General features: G+C 47.2%; 1 protein-coding gene across 1 annotated transcript in view; it reads right to left on the bottom strand.

The window, feature by feature from the left end:
• Window positions 1–18,932, bottom strand: part of ABCD2 (ATP binding cassette subfamily D member 2) — an 80,534-nt gene that overhangs the window by 41,680 nt on the left and 19,922 nt on the right. Inside the window, 1 exon segment of the mRNA XM_029617178.1 lies at window positions 1,225–1,346. Within this exon segment, the coding sequence (XP_029473038.1) occupies window positions 1,225–1,346 (122 nt within the window).

Here is an 18,932-nt window from a genome sequence, read left to right as displayed (position 1 = left end):
CTGTTCGTACATCTCACGTTAAATGTCAAAGTGGCCCCTACCCCCCCCCCCCCCTACAATAATACTTAACCCTCACCTCGAGTTACTAGGTGGGCCTCCCATAGGGATACAAATACCTGTCTAGGGAGGAAACACTATAGCAAGGCTCTCTCTCTCTCTTGCTCGCTCTCTTTCTCTCTCTCCTGTCCAGAAACATCATGAACCACGATATATACTTAGTTTTTGGGTACTTGCCAGGTTCTTATGGCCTGGATTGGCCACTGTTGGAAACAGGATGCTGGGCTTGATGGACCCTTGGTCTGACCCAGTATGGCATTTTCTTATGTTCTTATGTTCTTATACTGGCAATGTAGCCCAAATTGGGCTAATAGTGCAACTTGCAATAAGAGCTTTTCGCATAGCTGATATCGCAATTTGTGATACACATGCTTATTAGCATAAGGTACACCCCCCCCTTTTTGGTATCGCATGCGATACCAATGCGATATTGGAAAATGAGGCCCAAAGTGACTTGCTATGGTCATATAGTAGAAGAGCAGGATTAGAAATCACATGTCCCACTTGCTCTCACTTTTCATTCATTACTCTAATCACTAGACTACAATTTCTTTAAAAGCCTATCTGATGACATCACCTTGTCTCAGGTTTCAAGACATGCTACAGTTTGTGGAGGTTGTATGACATAAAACATAGAAAGTTCATTCTCTTTAACCTAAAATCCTAAACTATATTAAACAGGTGATGAGTGACATCTTCAAAATCACCAAAACAGCTGCAATGACTGTCAAAGCCATAAGAAATACCATAACGTAGGACTCACATTCTAATCTTTGGTCAGCATTTCTGCAATGATATATGAACAAAAGTGGTTATGCTAAGAATGTAGAGATACTTTAGTCCACTTTTTAACTGCCAGAAAATATGAATTCAATTGTTTTTCAAGAAAAAAATACATACAGGGTAGAGTAGATTCCTGAACAGCTGCAGACACCAGGGGAGGCAATCCATGGAAAAAACTTAATTACCTTACATGGAGCCTCCCACAGGTTCTGATAGACATCTTCAGTTTCACACAGAAAGTTGCAGTTTTCTGCCATATTCTGCATTCTCAAGACATGGAGTTTACCCACGCAGTGAAATCTAATTTAAAAAGTGAATTTCAATGATGTGGTTACAGTTTGGATTAGGCCCATCACCTCTAGAAGCCATGAGTTGGTGAAGTACCTCTTTGTAAGATGACATGATCCTTTCAATGGCATCAGCTCCAGAAGCAAGCAGATTTCGGGCTGTAGTGAAGGCTTCCGTTCGTTCACTGACCATTGCTTGTTTCTGACCATCCTCCAAATCTGATAATAAATAGTACAATTCAAATTAATCATTGATTTGCAGGGGAAAAAAAGTAAGTTACGGATTCCATGATTATAAATAATCATTCTTATAAACCTCATGGAAGTGGCATGAAGTGACTTGCCTTGGCTGGAATGGGAATCTTGTTTGCTGAATGACTGGTATTTACCTCAACAGTTCAATACCTCACTGCTTCAATATTAGCGTTCTGAATGCGTTTTTAATTTAGAAATAATGACCATATTGATGGTGCAGCAAGCAGAAAGATATTCAGTAGGACTTACCCGGCTAAGTCTGCTGCCGAATATACTCCCTAATGTTACCTGGGTAACTTTAGGACTGTAATTTACCCAATAATATCAGCACTACCTAGATAAACCTAGGCCATGCCTCTGGAATGATTGCACCCTATCTTTTTTTATCCAGCCAAGTTTTACCTGGGTAAAAAACTACCTAAGTAAAATTTTGCCAATCAACAGGTAATAAATTGAAATCTCTGGCTTTGTCCAGTAACTTAAAAGTTACGTGGACAAACCCTTTTCAATATTGACCTCGATTTGTTTATATTTTAATGTCAAATTTCTGGTGGGAGGTTCATAATAATCATAATGACAACTAAAATTGAGTATTCCTTGTTAATGACTAAATTAGACAGGGACCGACAATGTGAAGTACCTCACTATGGGCCTTATTTTCTAAGGTCGTATCGTGCGCAATAAATTCGCAAACCGCGCTAACAGCAGTTATCTCGATTTGCGAATGCAAATTTTTAATTAAGTATTCATAGGGCAGAGTTGGGGTGGGGCAAATGTAACGTAGGGAGGACTTACCGCGATCTGCGAAACGGCTGAGCTGTTAGCGCGGCTCCTAACGCGATCAATAACTAAACTTCTTTCAATTGTGCTAGACTGTATCGCTGTATATAGCACGCACCGCGATATCGCGTTGAACGAAAATGTAGAAAACCAATCCCCACACACCTACAAAGGTAGTGCTACCCAATAAAAAGGCCTGTTCTTAGTAGGTCTATCTTTCCAACATCATCTACACATTCCCAGTGTATGGGGCAGGCTTACTCCATGGCTGAGCAGGCCCGACGCAGACACCAGGACGTTGGTCGACGTCGCCGCAGGTACAGGCAGCGGATCTATCTTCCACGAACCTCATTGCTGGGTATGCCAGAGGATGTTGTGATCAGCAGGTATCGCCTGAGCTCTTGTGCCATCCTGGAAATATATGAAGACATACGAGGTGCCCTTGAGCCTCGAACCCGAAAGAGCCTTGCCGTCCCCAGCCTGACCAAACTCTTGGCTGCCCTGCACTTCACAGCAAGTGGCTCCTTCCAATCCACACTAGCTGTTGTGGGTGGGATATCAAAGAGCACCTTTTCACGGTGTCTACACCAGGTCACTGAAGCAGTTATGGACCACATGCCTCGATACATAGCTTTTCTGCGCGACAGACAAGACCTGATGGTCCTCAAGAGTGGTTTTTATGCCATTGCCCGCTTTCCGAATGTTATTGGAGCTATTGACTGCACTCATGTGGCCATCATTCCACCCCGTCAGATGGAGGCAGCCTACCGCAACAGAAAGTAGTTCCACTCCCTCAACGTGCAATTGATGTGTGATGCTGGAATGCGGATCCTGTCAGTGATGTCCAGCTTTCCGAGATCAGCACACGATTCCTTCATACTCAGGCAATCATCTCTGTTTCGCAAATTCAAAGCTGGCCTGTATGGCGATGGTTGGCCTGTAGGTAAGATATATGTTTCCATACATCTAACATATTTGCAATGTTCATCTCTGCTATGGCACACAAATGTGATGTATACGCCTGTCCGGATGGAGTCATATGTCCCCATCACAACAGGCCTCAGTGGCTCATAATGTTACCTTAAGTGGTGGAATGGCTCAGGCACCCAACCAGTTGCTATGGACTGCCAAGCACGAGGTACACAGCAGCCCCAGTATGGCCTGTATGTGGCATGGCTTGTTCACCTTACTGCACTAGTGGACAGCCTACACTTATTCGGTATAGCCATGGTTAATGGCACTGTCCAAGGTGATTCTAGAATTGTGATGTAAGGGCAGCTCACATCCACAGGTGTTCCTGAGGTCCTGACGTTCATGATACTTCGCATCATCACTTCTAGTCAGTTGTGCACATTCAGGGGCAGCCAGTTTACACCATGTCTGTTATTGGGAATGCATACCTACATAAAATGTCAGGTTGAGCAGATATGTCCGTACACAATGACTCGAGTGCATGATGCGTATGATCCGAACACAGGGATATAATCTTTAAGGACCGTGATGTTACGGACCTACCGCATACACACGCATACACACTGTCTAGGGGCCCATCACATGCTATACTTCCTAATAGCAGCATACCTGCTGTGGCACAAAGCAAGCATGGAGCCCCACAAATAGTGTGTTAGGAAACAAGAATGGCCTGCCTCGTCCCATCCGGTTCTACTGCATGTAGTGAGCACCTACATGCATGTGACACCAACATCAGTATTTGTAATGGCTTGCCTATTTCATGCTACAGGAGACTCAGCCTATGGATGTAGGCCCTGGCTTATGACCCCAATCCTCTGGCCTGCCACAGCGCAACAGATGGCCTATAATGAGGCCTTACGTGCTACACGCTCAGTCATCAAACGTACCTTTGGCCTTCTGAAGAGCCGCTTCCGATGTTTGGACAAGACTGGTGGAGCGTTACTGTTTGCTCCCCCCAAGGTTGCAAGGATAATCCTGCTTTGCTTTGTGTTCCATAATGTGGCTGTTCAGCATGGAATACCTATGGCTATAGATCCAGACCTCAGACCTGATCTCCCATGTGTGTGTGCACGACTGCATGAGAACACAGTCAGTGGCAGGCAGCTTCGCCAACACTTTATACAGGCATACTTTTAAGGTAGGCATGGGACAGAACCATGCCCCAGCAGGGCAGTTTGGCCACTGATGGGTTAGGACATAATTTAATGTGCAGACCTCTTTTTCAGTCTGCCACGTGCCTGACCTGCTAAGTCTGTCCACCCAACAACTGTTTGGGGGTGGTGCTCTACATCTGAGGGTATAGCCCATAATAGGGTGGCTAAGGGCTGGCTCATGGCACTGCTGAGGTGCTCTATGTGTGTTACTTATTCAGTGCCATTGGATTATGCACTTGCTACATACTGACATGCCATCAAGGATGACGGTACTGTACACACTTGTCCTCATGAGACACAACACACTCACACGCCTCCCCAGATTTGCTAACACCTTATAGCAATTGTACCTGTAATGGCCCGTACCTCTGTCAGCCCCTAATGCCATCACGGTGACATGCATATCAGTGCGTCATTGACGCCCATTAGGACTAATGAACCCTACCTATGTCAGTCCTACCTTATTTGCCAACCCTCTATATTATAGTCCTGTGCGTCTTGCAGCAACACTAACAACCCTTCAGTATGCAAGTGGTATCAGTGAGGGCCTGGCAGCAGAGACTCCATACACAGCAGGGAGCACATATCAGCCCTACAACATCCTGATGCCTCATGAATGGGTGCATGAGAAAAAAGCACATCTGGCGCTGCACAGACGTATCTGAAGGTCCCTTAGCACTGTAGCATCCCACATCAACCCACCTCTGGGGTCACTGCAGCTGTCCGAAAGGAGAGCCAGCTATCTTGTTGCATGCACATGGTTGGGGCGGCTGAATGCTGCTACAAGGAATCGCTGTGAAGGAAAGGAGATGCATGTACAGTTCGGTCCCCCACACAGCTATGGCAGTATGTAGCCCACTGTGCTGTCATGGGCCCAATAATACTGTGTATCAGCCTCCATAAACACATATAGTACAGACATCAAACATCGGTCACAGTTTGTACAGTGCCAGCTCTCATGAGTCGGTGGTTCTGTTTCACACACACCCTTCACTGGGCTCCCTGTAACTGACTATGCATGTACATGTGTTCTGGCCTACATATCCATGCAGTACCATTTGAAAACTATCGCTGCTCACATCATGTATCTGGCTGTGACTGTGAAACCAGTGATGTGGGGGTCAATGGGCAGCCTGGCACAGCTGTCACAACAGGGCAGTTGTGGCTGCAAAGGCTGCAGCCACCGTGTATCTTGTGTATGACTGTCAATCCTGAGGTGCTCATGTGCACATTGTGTACCGTACATGTATGTGGTCTGTGAATATTTGTACAGTATGTAACACCTTGCCCATCCTGTCCCCACTAACAGTATGAACTGTTTAGTTACAGTACAACTACTGATGGAACAGCAGCAGAGCTCAGCCTTGGTGTCTAGTGAATAGCTGCCATCCAAGGCGTACCAGACACCTGTGTCATGCCAGATATGGCACACATTATCTGATGGAGGTAGTGTACAACACTTTGCGCATGTGACGCAAGGAAATAGCCTCCTGGCCATGCATGCTCATGGTACGAGCACACACACAGACCGTCAGACAGTTCATGATATAGATGTCCCGTGTCGGGACAGACAGCCACCATTTAATGGAGGCTGTAAACGCTCCTCTCATAACATGTCACTTGTAGAAAGTATCACTGAGCTGCCACATGGAAGTACCCACCCACATGTCACATATTCCGCCCAAAAGGTGAGGGGCTGACTGTTGGCAGCTACCTCGCAGAAAGGCATTCACTAGCAGCACTACCGATCGGCCAGGCTGCCAAAGGGAGGATGCATGCATGTGTATACTGCTCTATTGAGTTAAAGATGGCCATTACTGAGGAGTGAGCCCTCACAAGAGGATTCACAGGTGGATGTGACAGTGATGCAGTCCCCCTCAATGTGGTGTCAGGTGCCCTTTGAATGTCTATAAGGTGCAGAAAGTAGCTGGCTGCAATGTGTTCAAACATGGAGATCTGTGCAAATTGCCAATGAGGCTGTCAGGACTGTAACAGAGTGCCTGTTTGCCCAGGCCCTCAGCAGATGGCCTGTGCAACCGCCCACATATGGGTCAGAGTGGCACAAGGCACAGATCTGGGTGTGGCTGGTGGCACGTTAGCCACTGCAGTTGGTTCCATAGCACAGAAAGCATGCCGTGTTCTGTGGAAGCACCTCCGTGCAGGCATTTTCTCCCCAACAGCACACCCCTGGTGAGCCCACACACAGTCATTCAAGGTCCTCCAAACAGAGCCCATCCAAATCATGTTGCCTCTACCAACGCCCTCTTCATAGCTGCCTTACTGCAGAGTATGATGACAAAGCAATATCCACGGGTAATCCATCGCTATTGACAGGTGATCACACAGCCTTCCAGCACAGGTCATGATGTTCAAATAACGCAATTCAGTACTCATATGTGAATGTGTACCTGGAGCCTAAGCCTTTGGCTGATCCCGCATTATCCATGTGTCGTCCATATGGAGTGGCAGAACACAAGAGGAGGCTGCACAGGGTGGAATGTATGGCTGAAGGGGGCCAGATATACGGCTAGGCAGGTGAAGAGGTACATTGATCTACAGCCCAATCCCCTTTCCTAACATGTGTAGTACCCCTGTGCGGCACCAAACCAGGGGTGGTATTGGAAGAATAGGTGATCAATGAGTGGGAACAATGAATGTGTGCTAGGTGTCCGGACAGAGGGTACCAGCCTTTCTGCACACAACATATGGACACCATATTCCAGAGCTGTTTGGAACACCTGCACGTGGATGGGTGTCAGTAATAATCCACTAGCTGAGACACATAACTGTACAGCAACAGCTGCTTCCACGCTTGCTACTTGCAGTGATGAGGATGACAGGGGTTCAGACAGGGTGCCAAACTAATGTCTCGCTCTATCACAATATTGGAACCATGTCACCGTGATAAGGTATGTAGGATTGACTGCACTGTCACCCTCAAACTGTACAGTACAATGGTAGGCTGGCCTGGAAGGTGAACAGTTGGGAAGATGTTCGGTCTGCACTCTGACCAGACCCCCTATCTCCACCCAGTCCTCCCACAATGTATGGAAGGCCATTCCACCCAGCTTCTGTAAATGCCACGGGTGGGTGTATGTCTCTGCCATTATGACAACGATGTTGCTGGCCACAGCACCAGCCCATACCAAGATGGCATCTCGTGGTACCTAGCCTCTATGTAACACACCCTTCCTCTGTACCAACCGCTCTCAGTTCTGCCCCTCACCCATGATATCATGCAGACTTACACATAGAGCCTCCATGTACTGTACCTTATAAGGGTGCACCCTTCTGGCAGCACGCCTCCTGGCTGCATCCGGAGATGTCCTCCATAAGGGCATATCAGGAGGTCCAAAGTTGCCATGAGCCCCTGCCATTCCTGGCTACAGTGTGCTAATACTTGCCACTTGGCCAAGCACATGTGCATCCTTTACAATTGTGCTCCATGCAGCAGCACAGTTCTGTGGTGCAGGAGCTCCACTAGCTGGATGCGCAGACGTTAAACAGGCTGAACGCTACATGCTGTATTCTTGGACCTGGCAACCTAACCTTCATGAGGTGCAATGTGTCAGGAAAGCTAGCTGTGTGTAAGGGTGCTGACAAACAGCATTGCAGTGATCACTGTTGCACCTGGCCTGTGAACCACTACATCACAGGCGACACAGTGGCCTGGACATCTAGGCAACACCTTACAGCATGTATGGCAAGAGGTAGAAGGCTGTGAGATTCCGGATGTCCACCTACAGTGGCAGACCATCTGTCAGGAATTGTGTCCTCCACGGCCGCACAAACCAACTCATAATTGAGTACAGAAGTGTGGGACACCCAGTGATACATATAGCTTCACACGTTGGGACTATGCCAATGCCTGACAGCCTATATGTGGACAGGTCGCCGTTAGCTCGCCGGCCAACTATGTATTCCACAGGAGCTACCGCACAGTGGTCTTCCCACTCAGTGCTAACTGAGCTGTGTGCAACAATAGAGGGATTATTGGCCAGATATGGGCCTACATGTCCCTCCGATTGAGATAGATGCACCCATATCGCTCCGTTGGGAGGGTATACATCCCATTCACATGATGTCCCTCAAGAAAGCCTTGAAGGTACAGCAGCTTCAAGACAGAGTATGTAGAAGACCAGGGCTGAGGTGGGTATATTATGTGATGGTGGCACAGGTCATACAGTATGTGCAAACACTAATATTCTGTTGATACTGATGTGTGAGCAACATTGGTTACCTGTAACCTTTTGAACAGCACACATGTAGGGAGGAAAGTCCACTGGGGTTCTGCAGCATGTAAATGTTTCTTGATCTGTTAATAGTCATTAATGTAAACCTAATATTTTTCAACACTGACAGATACCTGTCAGTGGACTGTACTGGTTGTGCAAACAACATGCACTATCAACAATGTCAGTAAAACTTGGAGAATGGCTTGTATATCTGTGTCTGGCGAGGTAATATATGTGAAGAGACTGTAGGATTGTGGACCACACAGTGTTGCCCGTCAGACAGTGTTCACATGTTGGACGTGGCCAACATTTTAAAGGGTGCATGCACACACCACAGCTGGGAGACGGCACCAGAGGGATGTGTGTCACAACGGATGGTGACCACTTCTTGCCACCTTTGGCCTTTTCTGGCCATCCAATTAATATACTGGTACTTAACACTGACTGCACACCAGCACTCACCAAATCTGTGTGCACATGGACACCAGATTGACACACGTAAGGCCTCTTTAACATGCCTTACACAGGTTGCACCATGTAAACGGGTATGACAGATCAGCATTCATATATTAACCTCTCCGTACAACTAGCAACAGCCTAGTAACCTGTCCGCTGACAGTCTGTGAACCTGTTTTAATACACGGCATGCAGAGAGCCAGATAACCCTTCCCATGCCTCACAACCTTAAGGCTAAGACAGTAACTATAGGAAACCTTCCCTGCCACACAAGGAATCCATGTTCAGGCTGCCATGGTGGGGATGTACACTGATATATCAGTATGCACATGGTACATGCTTAGCATGTGCAGATGAGAATGGCTACACACTATTGTATGCCAATAGCACCTAGAAATTTAGCGTATGCATGATCCACCACTATAATGGATGTCCTGCATGGCACCAGAGGTTGGCAACCTGTCTGTGAGTCACCCAGAGTTGGTGGAAGTCATCTTCTGTTTACCAGCACATGTGAGAGACCAATCTAGCAAGCAAACTTGGTTAGTACCGTAGCATCGGTTAGGCTCACATACGTGGTGTTTGTCAGGGCGAGATAGCTATAATACTGAACACTGGTAAGAAATACGTGTGTGGACTCATCACCGCCAACAGTGTCTGACATGAGCACTGCAAATTGAATAGACTGCTGTCCACCCCTTCCCACACAGATCATGAGAACAGGCATACATCAGAACGCTCCCTTACTGTGCGTTCATTGTACTGAGGAACAGTACCTCTTCTAGTGTGAGGGACATGTCATGTACTCCCCTAATGTTTACTGTGCAGGGTCCCCCTTAGCACCCTCCTCGTACCTGAACCTCCCAGTAAGGTATTTCAATGGCAGGTGCAGATGTTGCTATACTGAACCTCAGCCAGGGGGCAGTTGGGAAACTCTGCATTGGTCCAACGTGTGATGCAGCATGCTAGGTGTGGCAGGTGTACACCAAGGGCACATTAGAAACATAAAGAGGACACAAAAGATGGCAGGTTAAACTGGAAATTTATTCCTAACAACATTGTGCAGGGTATAGTGAAGTATTAGATCAGCAGTTTAACCATACATTAGACGTTCCTAGGTAGTCATTATCTGCAAGTACTAGATAGCTAATAGATCCAAAGGGGTCCAATTCTGTGCTACATCACTCCACCATAAGGAGTATATACACATATGCAGGTAGTGGGTGTTATCAGTACTGGCAAAGCATGATTACCTAGGAACAGAGAAACAGGAAGTGGCACCCCAATAGCTTGGATCCTGCAATACATAGATTACCGCTGGACAGTATACAATGTGTTGACTGGCATTGGCCCCAGGCGAGCCATGTTGAAAGAGTGCACTGAAAGGGGAGTGCCTGAGAGGGCCGCCAGCAGAGTGAAAGTCCGGGCCCCAGGCGGTCCATGTTGAAAGAGTGCACTGAAAGGGGAGTGCCTGAGAGGCCTGCCAGCAGAGTGAAAGTCCGGCCAGCAGACAAGATATCCTGCAGTTCAGCATGTAGGCAGCAGGGGAACACATGAAGGGTGTGGCAACAGCAGTGAAGGTCCAGGACGAGACAGCAGAGGCATGGCAGCAGCAGTGAAGGCCCAGGACGAGACAGCAGAGGCATGGCAGCAGCAGTGAAGGCCCAAGACGAGACAGTAGCGGCATGGCAATAGCAGTGAAGGCCCAAGACGAGACAGCAGCGGCATGGCAACAGCAGTGAAGGCCCAGGACGAGACAGGCCAAATGCCATTTGGAACCATGAGGCACAGAACGCACCCTACAACCAGCATTAACAGCACTTGAGCACACAAGTCATCCCACAGCACACAGGCAGAATTTGCATCCCTTGAGAACAGAAAGCACCCCACAGCAGAGTGGCGCAGCGGAGGCCGGTGGCACACAATAGAGTGGCACAGCGGAGGCCGGTGGCACATAGCAGAGTGGCGCAGCGGAGGCCGGTGGGCTAGCTGACCAGGTGGGTGGGAGGTGGCGCCTCATCTGCTTTGCATGATGCATCCTCTTCCATCTCGGCGGCACTGCAACTCTGCGGGGAGCAGGCAGTGATGCATCCTCTTCCATCTCGGCGGCACTGCAACTCTGCGGGGAGCAGGCAGTGATGCATCCTCTTCCATTTCGGCGGCAATGCAACTCTGAGGGATGGCCATCCCAGTGGTGGGTGGGAGTGACTGCCCTACCCAGTTTCTGGTGTCCAATGCTCCCCTCAGGACCCTTTGCCACATCGTGCTGGTCCTGTGGGAGGTGGCATGTTCTTGGGGGAATGGCCCCTGCGGCCTCGGGACCCTGAGGGACTGGCTTGGGGTGTCGAGGCTGTGGACGATGACGCCTGCTGGTCCGCCATGCGCTGCAGGATTTGGAGCAGTATGGTGTTTTGTGTGGCAATCGCTGCCGTCATGCTGGTGGATGCCTGGGTGGTCGAGGCAGGGTGGAGCTGGAAGTGGCGGGTGAGCTGTGTAATGGCTCTCCTCAGCCCACGCAGCTCCATCCTGATTTGGTCTGCCTGTGTGCCTGAGATAGGGTCCTGGGTCGGTAGGAAGGGTGGAGCAGCTGGAGCTGGTTGTGGTGGTGGTGTTGGGGCTACTGGTGCTGGGGGAAGTGCTCTTGGTGCCACAGGTGCTGGTGCAGGGCTGACTGGCGATGCGACAGGGGTATCCAGAGTGGGCGGAGTTGTCTCGAAGGTGACTGGGCTGCTTCCATGCAGAGCAGTGGGGGGGGGGGGGGGGGGGGGAGGGGGACTCCCACTCCAGACCTTCAAGGGCCTCGGTCAGGTTGAGGGGGCTGCCTTGGCCTGCTGCTGTGGGGCCCAACTCTTCCTCCTCCTCATTCGACCACTACGTCTCGGCATCAATCACGAAGGGCCTGGTGAGCATCGGTGGCCGCCTTGTCCCAGGGGGGTCACTGCTGGTGCCTGGTCCTTCCCAGCTGGCATCCGACCTCTGCTGCCTGGGACCAGAGTGCTCTGTAGAAGATGGGGGAGAAAAGGATAGACAGCATCAGTACCACAGCGTTTGGTTGAATTTGAGTAGCAGGAAACAGGGACACATAATCATTGACCAACATGTCAGTCTGCTTATGAAGTTCTGTAGTTTCTCTGTACCTCATGGCCTGTGGCCTGGGGGATGGGGGCTCCGCAAGGGCCTCTGCAGAGCACATGGGGGAAGTGAAACCGTTCACAGTTCTAAGCATTTCTTCAACACCTCATACTGCTAGCCTCAGTCTGGGGGATGGGGGCCCAAGCCTGGACTGTGCTGAGCACATGGGGGAAGTGAAACCGTTCACAGTTCTAAGCATTTCTTCAACACCTCATACTGCTAGCCTCAGTCTGGGGGATGGGGGCCGGGGCAAGACTGTTCTGCAGAGCACATGGGGAACTTCAACAGAGAACAGGACTAAACATTGTATATGAACCTTGAACAGGACAGGAAAGGACATGGTGGGGGGAGGGGTACAGGCCAACTTACCATCTTCGAGGTGGGATGTATCTAGTCGTGGATCCAACCCCTCGAACACGTCTGGTCCCAGGCGCTGCATCAGACGCCTCTCCATGTCTGTGAAGTGGATTGGGCAAGGGGACCTTCCTCCTGTCTCCCGCAGGGACTCGTTGCGCTCCGCTATCTTCACCTTCAGCTGTGCCTTTATGTCCCTATAACGGTGGGCCACCTGCTCCCCGGTGCGAGGTATTCCACTTTGCCACCTGATGGCCCATAGCTGTGCCTTGGCTGCCTTGGACGTCTTCACTGCCAGGTTGCCAAAGAGATGGGCATAGTGGCGGAGGACACCTTCATTCAGCCGATCGTTGTCCTCCTGGCTGAAGTGTATAGCACGCTGCCTCACCCTTGCCTGGCTGCCTAGTTGGGGTGCCACTTCCGGAGGGGTCTCCTCCCTAGCCTTACTCTCCGACCCACCAGATTCCCCACTCCCTTCCTCCCCCCCCCCCCCCCCCCCCCACCTGACCCTGTGCTTCCAGCTTCCTTCCCCTCTGCCCTGGCTGTCTAGCCCTACTTCTTTCCACCATTCTCTCCTGCCTCACCCTTTCCCCCTCCCCCGCCCTCCTATCACTTCTCTCCTGCCTATCTCTCCCACTACCCCTATCCCTGCTCCTACTCCTCATACCCCTACCACTAGGTCCCTCTTCCTCCCTCGCCCTCTCCCTCCTCCTCTCAACTCCCCTCTTCTGTCCTCTCCTCCCAATCCTGTCACGTTCCATCCTCCACCACACTCCTCCTCGCCACCACCACCACCACACTCCTCACCACCAGTGCAGTTAGTGTAGCTGGGTTCAAAAAAGGTTTGGATAAGTTCTTGGAGGAGAAGTCCATTAACGGTTATTAATCAAGTTTACTTAGGGAATAGCCACTGCTATTAATTGCATCAGTAGCATGGAATCTTCTTAATATTTGGATAATTGCCTGGTTCTTGTGGCCTGGTTTGGCCTCTGTTGGAAACAGGATGCTGGACTTGATGGACCCTTGTTCTGACCCAGCATGGCAATTTCTTATGTTCTTATGTTCTTAATTTTGTGGGGCAACCTAGATAGATTCAAGGGGCACATGCTGTCCCTCCAAGGGTATGAAGGTCAAGTTACCCCTGGGGTGGCAGCTGAAATCACATTGCAAATAGGAGACGGAGCTCCTTTCCACCATAAGGTAATAATACAACCCCAGAAAGATATTATTTTGGGCATTTGTGTTATTAGAAAATGTAATTGGACTTTGATGGAAGAGAAACGAGAAATGTCTTCCACAAGCAATCAAAGGACACAGTGTGCCATAGTAGCGGTACAAGTGGGCCATGTACTAGGTGACTCAATGGCTATTGGCCCACCTAAAGAACCTGCTCATCATGCCCAACATAAGACTAAAGGTGGACAAAAAAAAATTCAGTAGGTGGTGGATGACTTGTTGGCAGCCAGTGTAATTAGGAATGCTAAATCCCTATTTAACAGTCCAGTTTGGTCTGTGAAGAAAACATATGGTACCTGGTGCATAACAGTTGATATCGCAAGATGAATGAAGAAGCAGAGGTTTCTGATGTCTCAACTTTAGTAGAGGCTGCTCAAAGTGGCAAAAGCAGTGGGTACGAGGCAGTGGACATATCAAACACCTCTTTTAGTATTGAATTAACCAAAAAGTCCCCAAATCAATTTGCTTTTGAATAGGGAGAGGTACAGTACACCGTCCAACATTTGCCACAAGGCTTCTATATAGCCCAACCATTTGCCATGGCATCCTAGCAGACATGCTTTGAACGTTTCCAAAGACTGAAGGTATCCAGCTTCATCACTATGTTGATGATTTCTTACTCCAAAGCACATCAGAGACAGATGTGCAGCAGCTTGGACTCCCTTGTCTATTTCCTCCAGGAGGCAGTCTGGGTGATTAATATTGCCAAAGTACAAGAACCTTCCCAGCAAGTGAAGGTCCTGGGCATACAATGGGATAAAGGTACCCGCAATATTCCACAGCAGTAATAGAAAAGGTTCAAGCAGTGGCCACTCCTCAAAGCTGAGAAAATGTCCAAAGATTCTGTAGTCTCCAAACACATCTGCAAAAAGAAGATTATTTTTGAATGAGGACCTAGCCAAGAAGAAGCTTTTGCAAGAAGCAAAAGAGCTATTGCCATCACACTAGCATTACACCCTATCCAGCCGGAATTTCCATTTGAATTAGAGCTCTCATTATCTCAATCAGTGGCTGAGTAAACCTCTGACAAAAGTTCCAATCAGGATAATACCCTGAAAGGATTAGATCAGATAATTCACTTTCATGGTATACCTGTAGAATTCCAAACAGATAATGGTAAACACTTTAAAGGTAATAAGATTAAATTATGGGCCCAAGGAAAAGGCGTTCAATGGGTATAACATATTCCTTATTATCCCCAAGCAGCAGGATTGGTGGAACATACTAATGGTTTGATTAAGGAAAAATAAAAATTGCATTTCACCACCAATTCATTGGGAAATTGTTGAAAACATTTACCTTGGTAGAACAAGAACTTAATATACTCCAATATATGATAATGATTATATCAATTCTGATTCTGATATTGGTGTTGGGTTATATAAGCTAATTGGATCAGTGCTTTTCAATATATTTATAAATGATCTGGAAAGGAATACGACAAGTGAGGTTATCAAATCTGCAGATCATACAAAATTACTCAGAATAGTTAAATCACAAGTGGATTGTGATACATTGCAGGAAGACCTTGTGAGACTGGAAGATTGGGCATCCAAATGGCAGATGAAATTGAATGTGGACAAGTGCAAGGTGTTGCATATAGGGAAAAATAACCCATGCAGTAGTTACACGATGTTAGGTTCCATATTAGAAGCTACCACCCAGGAAAAAGATCTAGGTGTCATAGTGGATAACACATTGAAATCGTCGGTTCAGTGTGCTGTGGCAGTGAAAAAAGCAAACAGAATGTTAGGAATTATTAGGAAGGGAATGGTGAATAAAACGGAAAATGCCATAATGCCTCTATATCATTCCATGGTGAAACCGCACCTAGAGTATTGTGTACAGTTCTGGTCACTGCATCTCAAAAAAGATATAGTTTCACAGGAGAAGGTACAGAGAAGAGCGACCAAAATGATAAAGGGGATGGAACAGCTCCACTATGAGGAAAGGCTGAAGATGTTAGGGCTGTTCAGCTTTGAGAACAGACGTCTGAGGGGGGATATGATAGAGGTCTTTAAAATCATGAGAGGTCTAGTACGGGTAGATGTGAATCGGTTATTTACTATTTTGGATAATAGAAGGACTAGGGGGCACTCCATGAAGTTAGCAAGTAGCACATTTAAAACTAATGGGAGAAAATTATTTTTCATACAACATATAATTAAGCTCTGGAATTTGTTGCCAGAGGATGTGGTTAGTGCAGTTAGTGTAGCTGGGTTTAAAAAAGGTTTGGATAACTGTAAAGCAGGTAAAGAAGGCCATTAACTGCTATTAATCAAGTTAACTTAGGGAATAGCCTCTGCTATTACTGACATCAGTAGCATGGGATCTACTTAGTTTTTGGATACTTGCCAGGAACTTGAAGCCTGGTTTGACCACTGTTGGACACAGGATGCTGGGCTTGATGGACCCTACGTCTGACCCAGTATGGCAATTTCTTATGTTCTTATTTTCTATCTTCCCTGGTTTAAAGGTACGGATTGCGTATCCAACACCAACATCACCTTTACTATCTGAAGACATTGCTGAAGTCATTGCTTTAGAACAAGGACACAAGTTCCTTCTAGAAATTCCAAGTTTGAATATCACTTGCTACACACCAGTCAAGAGATGTGTACATTGCGAGTGACTCAAGATACTAGAAAATCTAATTATGATATATTAATGCCTGGAATTATTTTGATTTGTTTTGTTTAATATGTTTCCTTATAATCTTCTTTAGTTTTTATTGTAATCCTTTCAATGATGATAAGTGTATTTCATCTTTATCCCTTTGCGTAAATGGAGTCTAGAATTTTCTTGGAGTGATATCTCATACCTAAACATTTCCGTGACATTGGCAAAAATTAATACTTCCAATTGTGTTGTATGTGGTCTTCTCCCCACATACCTGAACAAAACTATGTTTAACATCATGTTATGGCTGAGATCCTTCTCCCTTATGTCCACATGGATGCCCTAAATCCACATCACCCCTCAATGCTTTATTTATTTGACTCCCCAGCTACTCAGTGTTTTACAGTTTGCTATTATTTTCTTCCTTTGGATACATCAAAACTATTTAGCTATTTCCCTAATTGCAAAGTTACTTTGTCATATAATCCCAAGCACTGCTTTACTGCCTTAACTGTTTTTCACCCACATAACAATGGCTCCTGGGATTTTATGGACTTCATGGAGGGATTCTAGGTTTCAGATGACACAGTATCGCATGGTGAGAGCACTTGTAACCTTACTTCATGGCTTTTTTTTAAACATCACATGGTGTTCCCGTAACCAAACTGTGGCACCTGGGCTCCCTTGGTCCTCCAATATAACCCTTAACATTGTCCGCAACTTCCCTTGGAATTTTACTGCTCTTCTACAACTTGATGTTAATAATAGTCCTTTTTTATGGTAAAAGGGATATATTCCTTGTATTACTAGTCTACCCCAATCCCCAGTCCATAAGCCTAAACTTCAGCCCTTGAGCCTCACCTCTTCTGCTATGGCTCTCTTCCCCTTTTACTTCTTACCCTCTCCAATATCAGTCATTAGGCTTCCCGCCCCATTCATTCCCGCTGATGACCTCTTCTCCAGTCTTTTACCTCCTACTCTCTTATCTTCATCCTTTGAGTCACCCTCAACCAAAGATCCCTTCCTGGGCCTTCCCAGCTCCTCTCCATCCTATCACCATCTCAGTCCTTGAGCCTCCCAGCAATCCATCTTGTATGGCATGCCATTATTGTAATTTTATGATTGTACACTATCTTGGTTACCCCATGGGGTTGGAAGGATAATCTGGAAGTATGTGTGTTATTATTATTATCTCTAGCCCTTGTGCTTCCTCTCTCACCATGGCTATTTCCTAGGTCTTATCCTTCCTTCTTCCTCAATAATCCCTTCTCAGTTTTTCTCCCTCTTTCTCCCCTATTCTCCTTCCTGCTTCCATGGCCATTTCCTGGGTCTTCTACTCCTTAGGACCATACTCTGGGATTTTTCCCTCTATCCACCCTCGGCCTCTTCCAGAGTAATTTTCCTCTTATCCCCTCCTGTCCCTGCCCCCTTCTGGATCCTCTCTCTCCTATTCTTATTTGTCTTGTCTCAGGCTCAGCAGAAGTCTTCAGACAGCAGTGGCAGCAATAAAAACAAAATTTGCATGGGCCCTTTGAGCCTGCATGCACTCACAGGCTCAGCAATGGGCTCTATTCCTTGCATGGTTTCCTTGGTAACAAAGCCTCTACAATAGGGGGGTGAGGTTACTGTAGCGCCAAGCCCCATGCTGATTTGTCTTGTTATTGCCATCACCAACACCTAAAGACATCCACTGGTTTGTGTTTCTTTTAGCTTTAGGCAGGTCTACAGGCAACATGGGACCCCGAGCAATTCCCCTTTACTTTTCTTCTCCAATGCTGTCCCTGGCTCCAACTGTTTATGAGAAAAAGGATTTCCATATAAATGTCTGAAGAGATGGTTGTTCTTACACACTCTAGCTCAGGGGTGGGCAATTCCAGTCCTCGAGGGCCACAAACCTGTCAAGGTTTTAGGATATCCTAATGAATATGCATGACATAGATTTGCATACAACTGAGGCAGAGTGCATGCAAATCTCTCTCATGCATATTCATTAGGGATATCCTGAAAACCAGACTGGTTTGTGGCCCTCGAGGACTGGAATTGCCCACCCCTGCTCTAGCTAATAGGAATACAGGAAAAGAGGTGGCTGAGAGAGAACATGATAGTTTATAAAATCATGAGTGGGGTGGAATAGGTAAATAAAGGAGAGCTATTTATCCTTTAAAAAATACTAAAAGAAGGAGACACTTAATGAAATAACCAGCAAATTTAAAACAAATTGTAGAAAGTACTTTTTCACTCAGCTGTTGTCAGAGGACATGGTCAAGGCGACTAGCACAATAGGGTTTAAAAAGAGGTTTGGACAAGCTCCTGGAGGAAAAATCCATAGCACATTATTAGCCAGGTAGACTAAGGAAAGCTATTGCTATCCCTGGGAGTGAGTAACAAAAAATATATCCACTTTATGGGAGCTGCCAGATACTTGTGAACTGGATTGGCCACTGTCAGGATGCTGGACTCAATGGGCCTTGGACTGATCCTGCATAGCATTTTGTATGTTGTTAGGACTCCTGTCCTGAGGTTCTAGGTCAGGGGTGGCCAATCAGTATCTCCTAAGCCACTTGCAGCACCTTGAATTTAAAAATGCATCTCTTTGAACACCAATGATAGCG

The sequence above is a fragment of the Rhinatrema bivittatum genome, chromosome 9 (assembly GCF_901001135.1).
Source record: "Rhinatrema bivittatum chromosome 9, aRhiBiv1.1, whole genome shotgun sequence".
In the NCBI taxonomy this organism is placed as follows: Eukaryota; Metazoa; Chordata; class Amphibia; order Gymnophiona; family Rhinatrematidae; genus Rhinatrema; species Rhinatrema bivittatum.
This window is presented reverse-complemented; position numbering and strand designations above follow the sequence as displayed.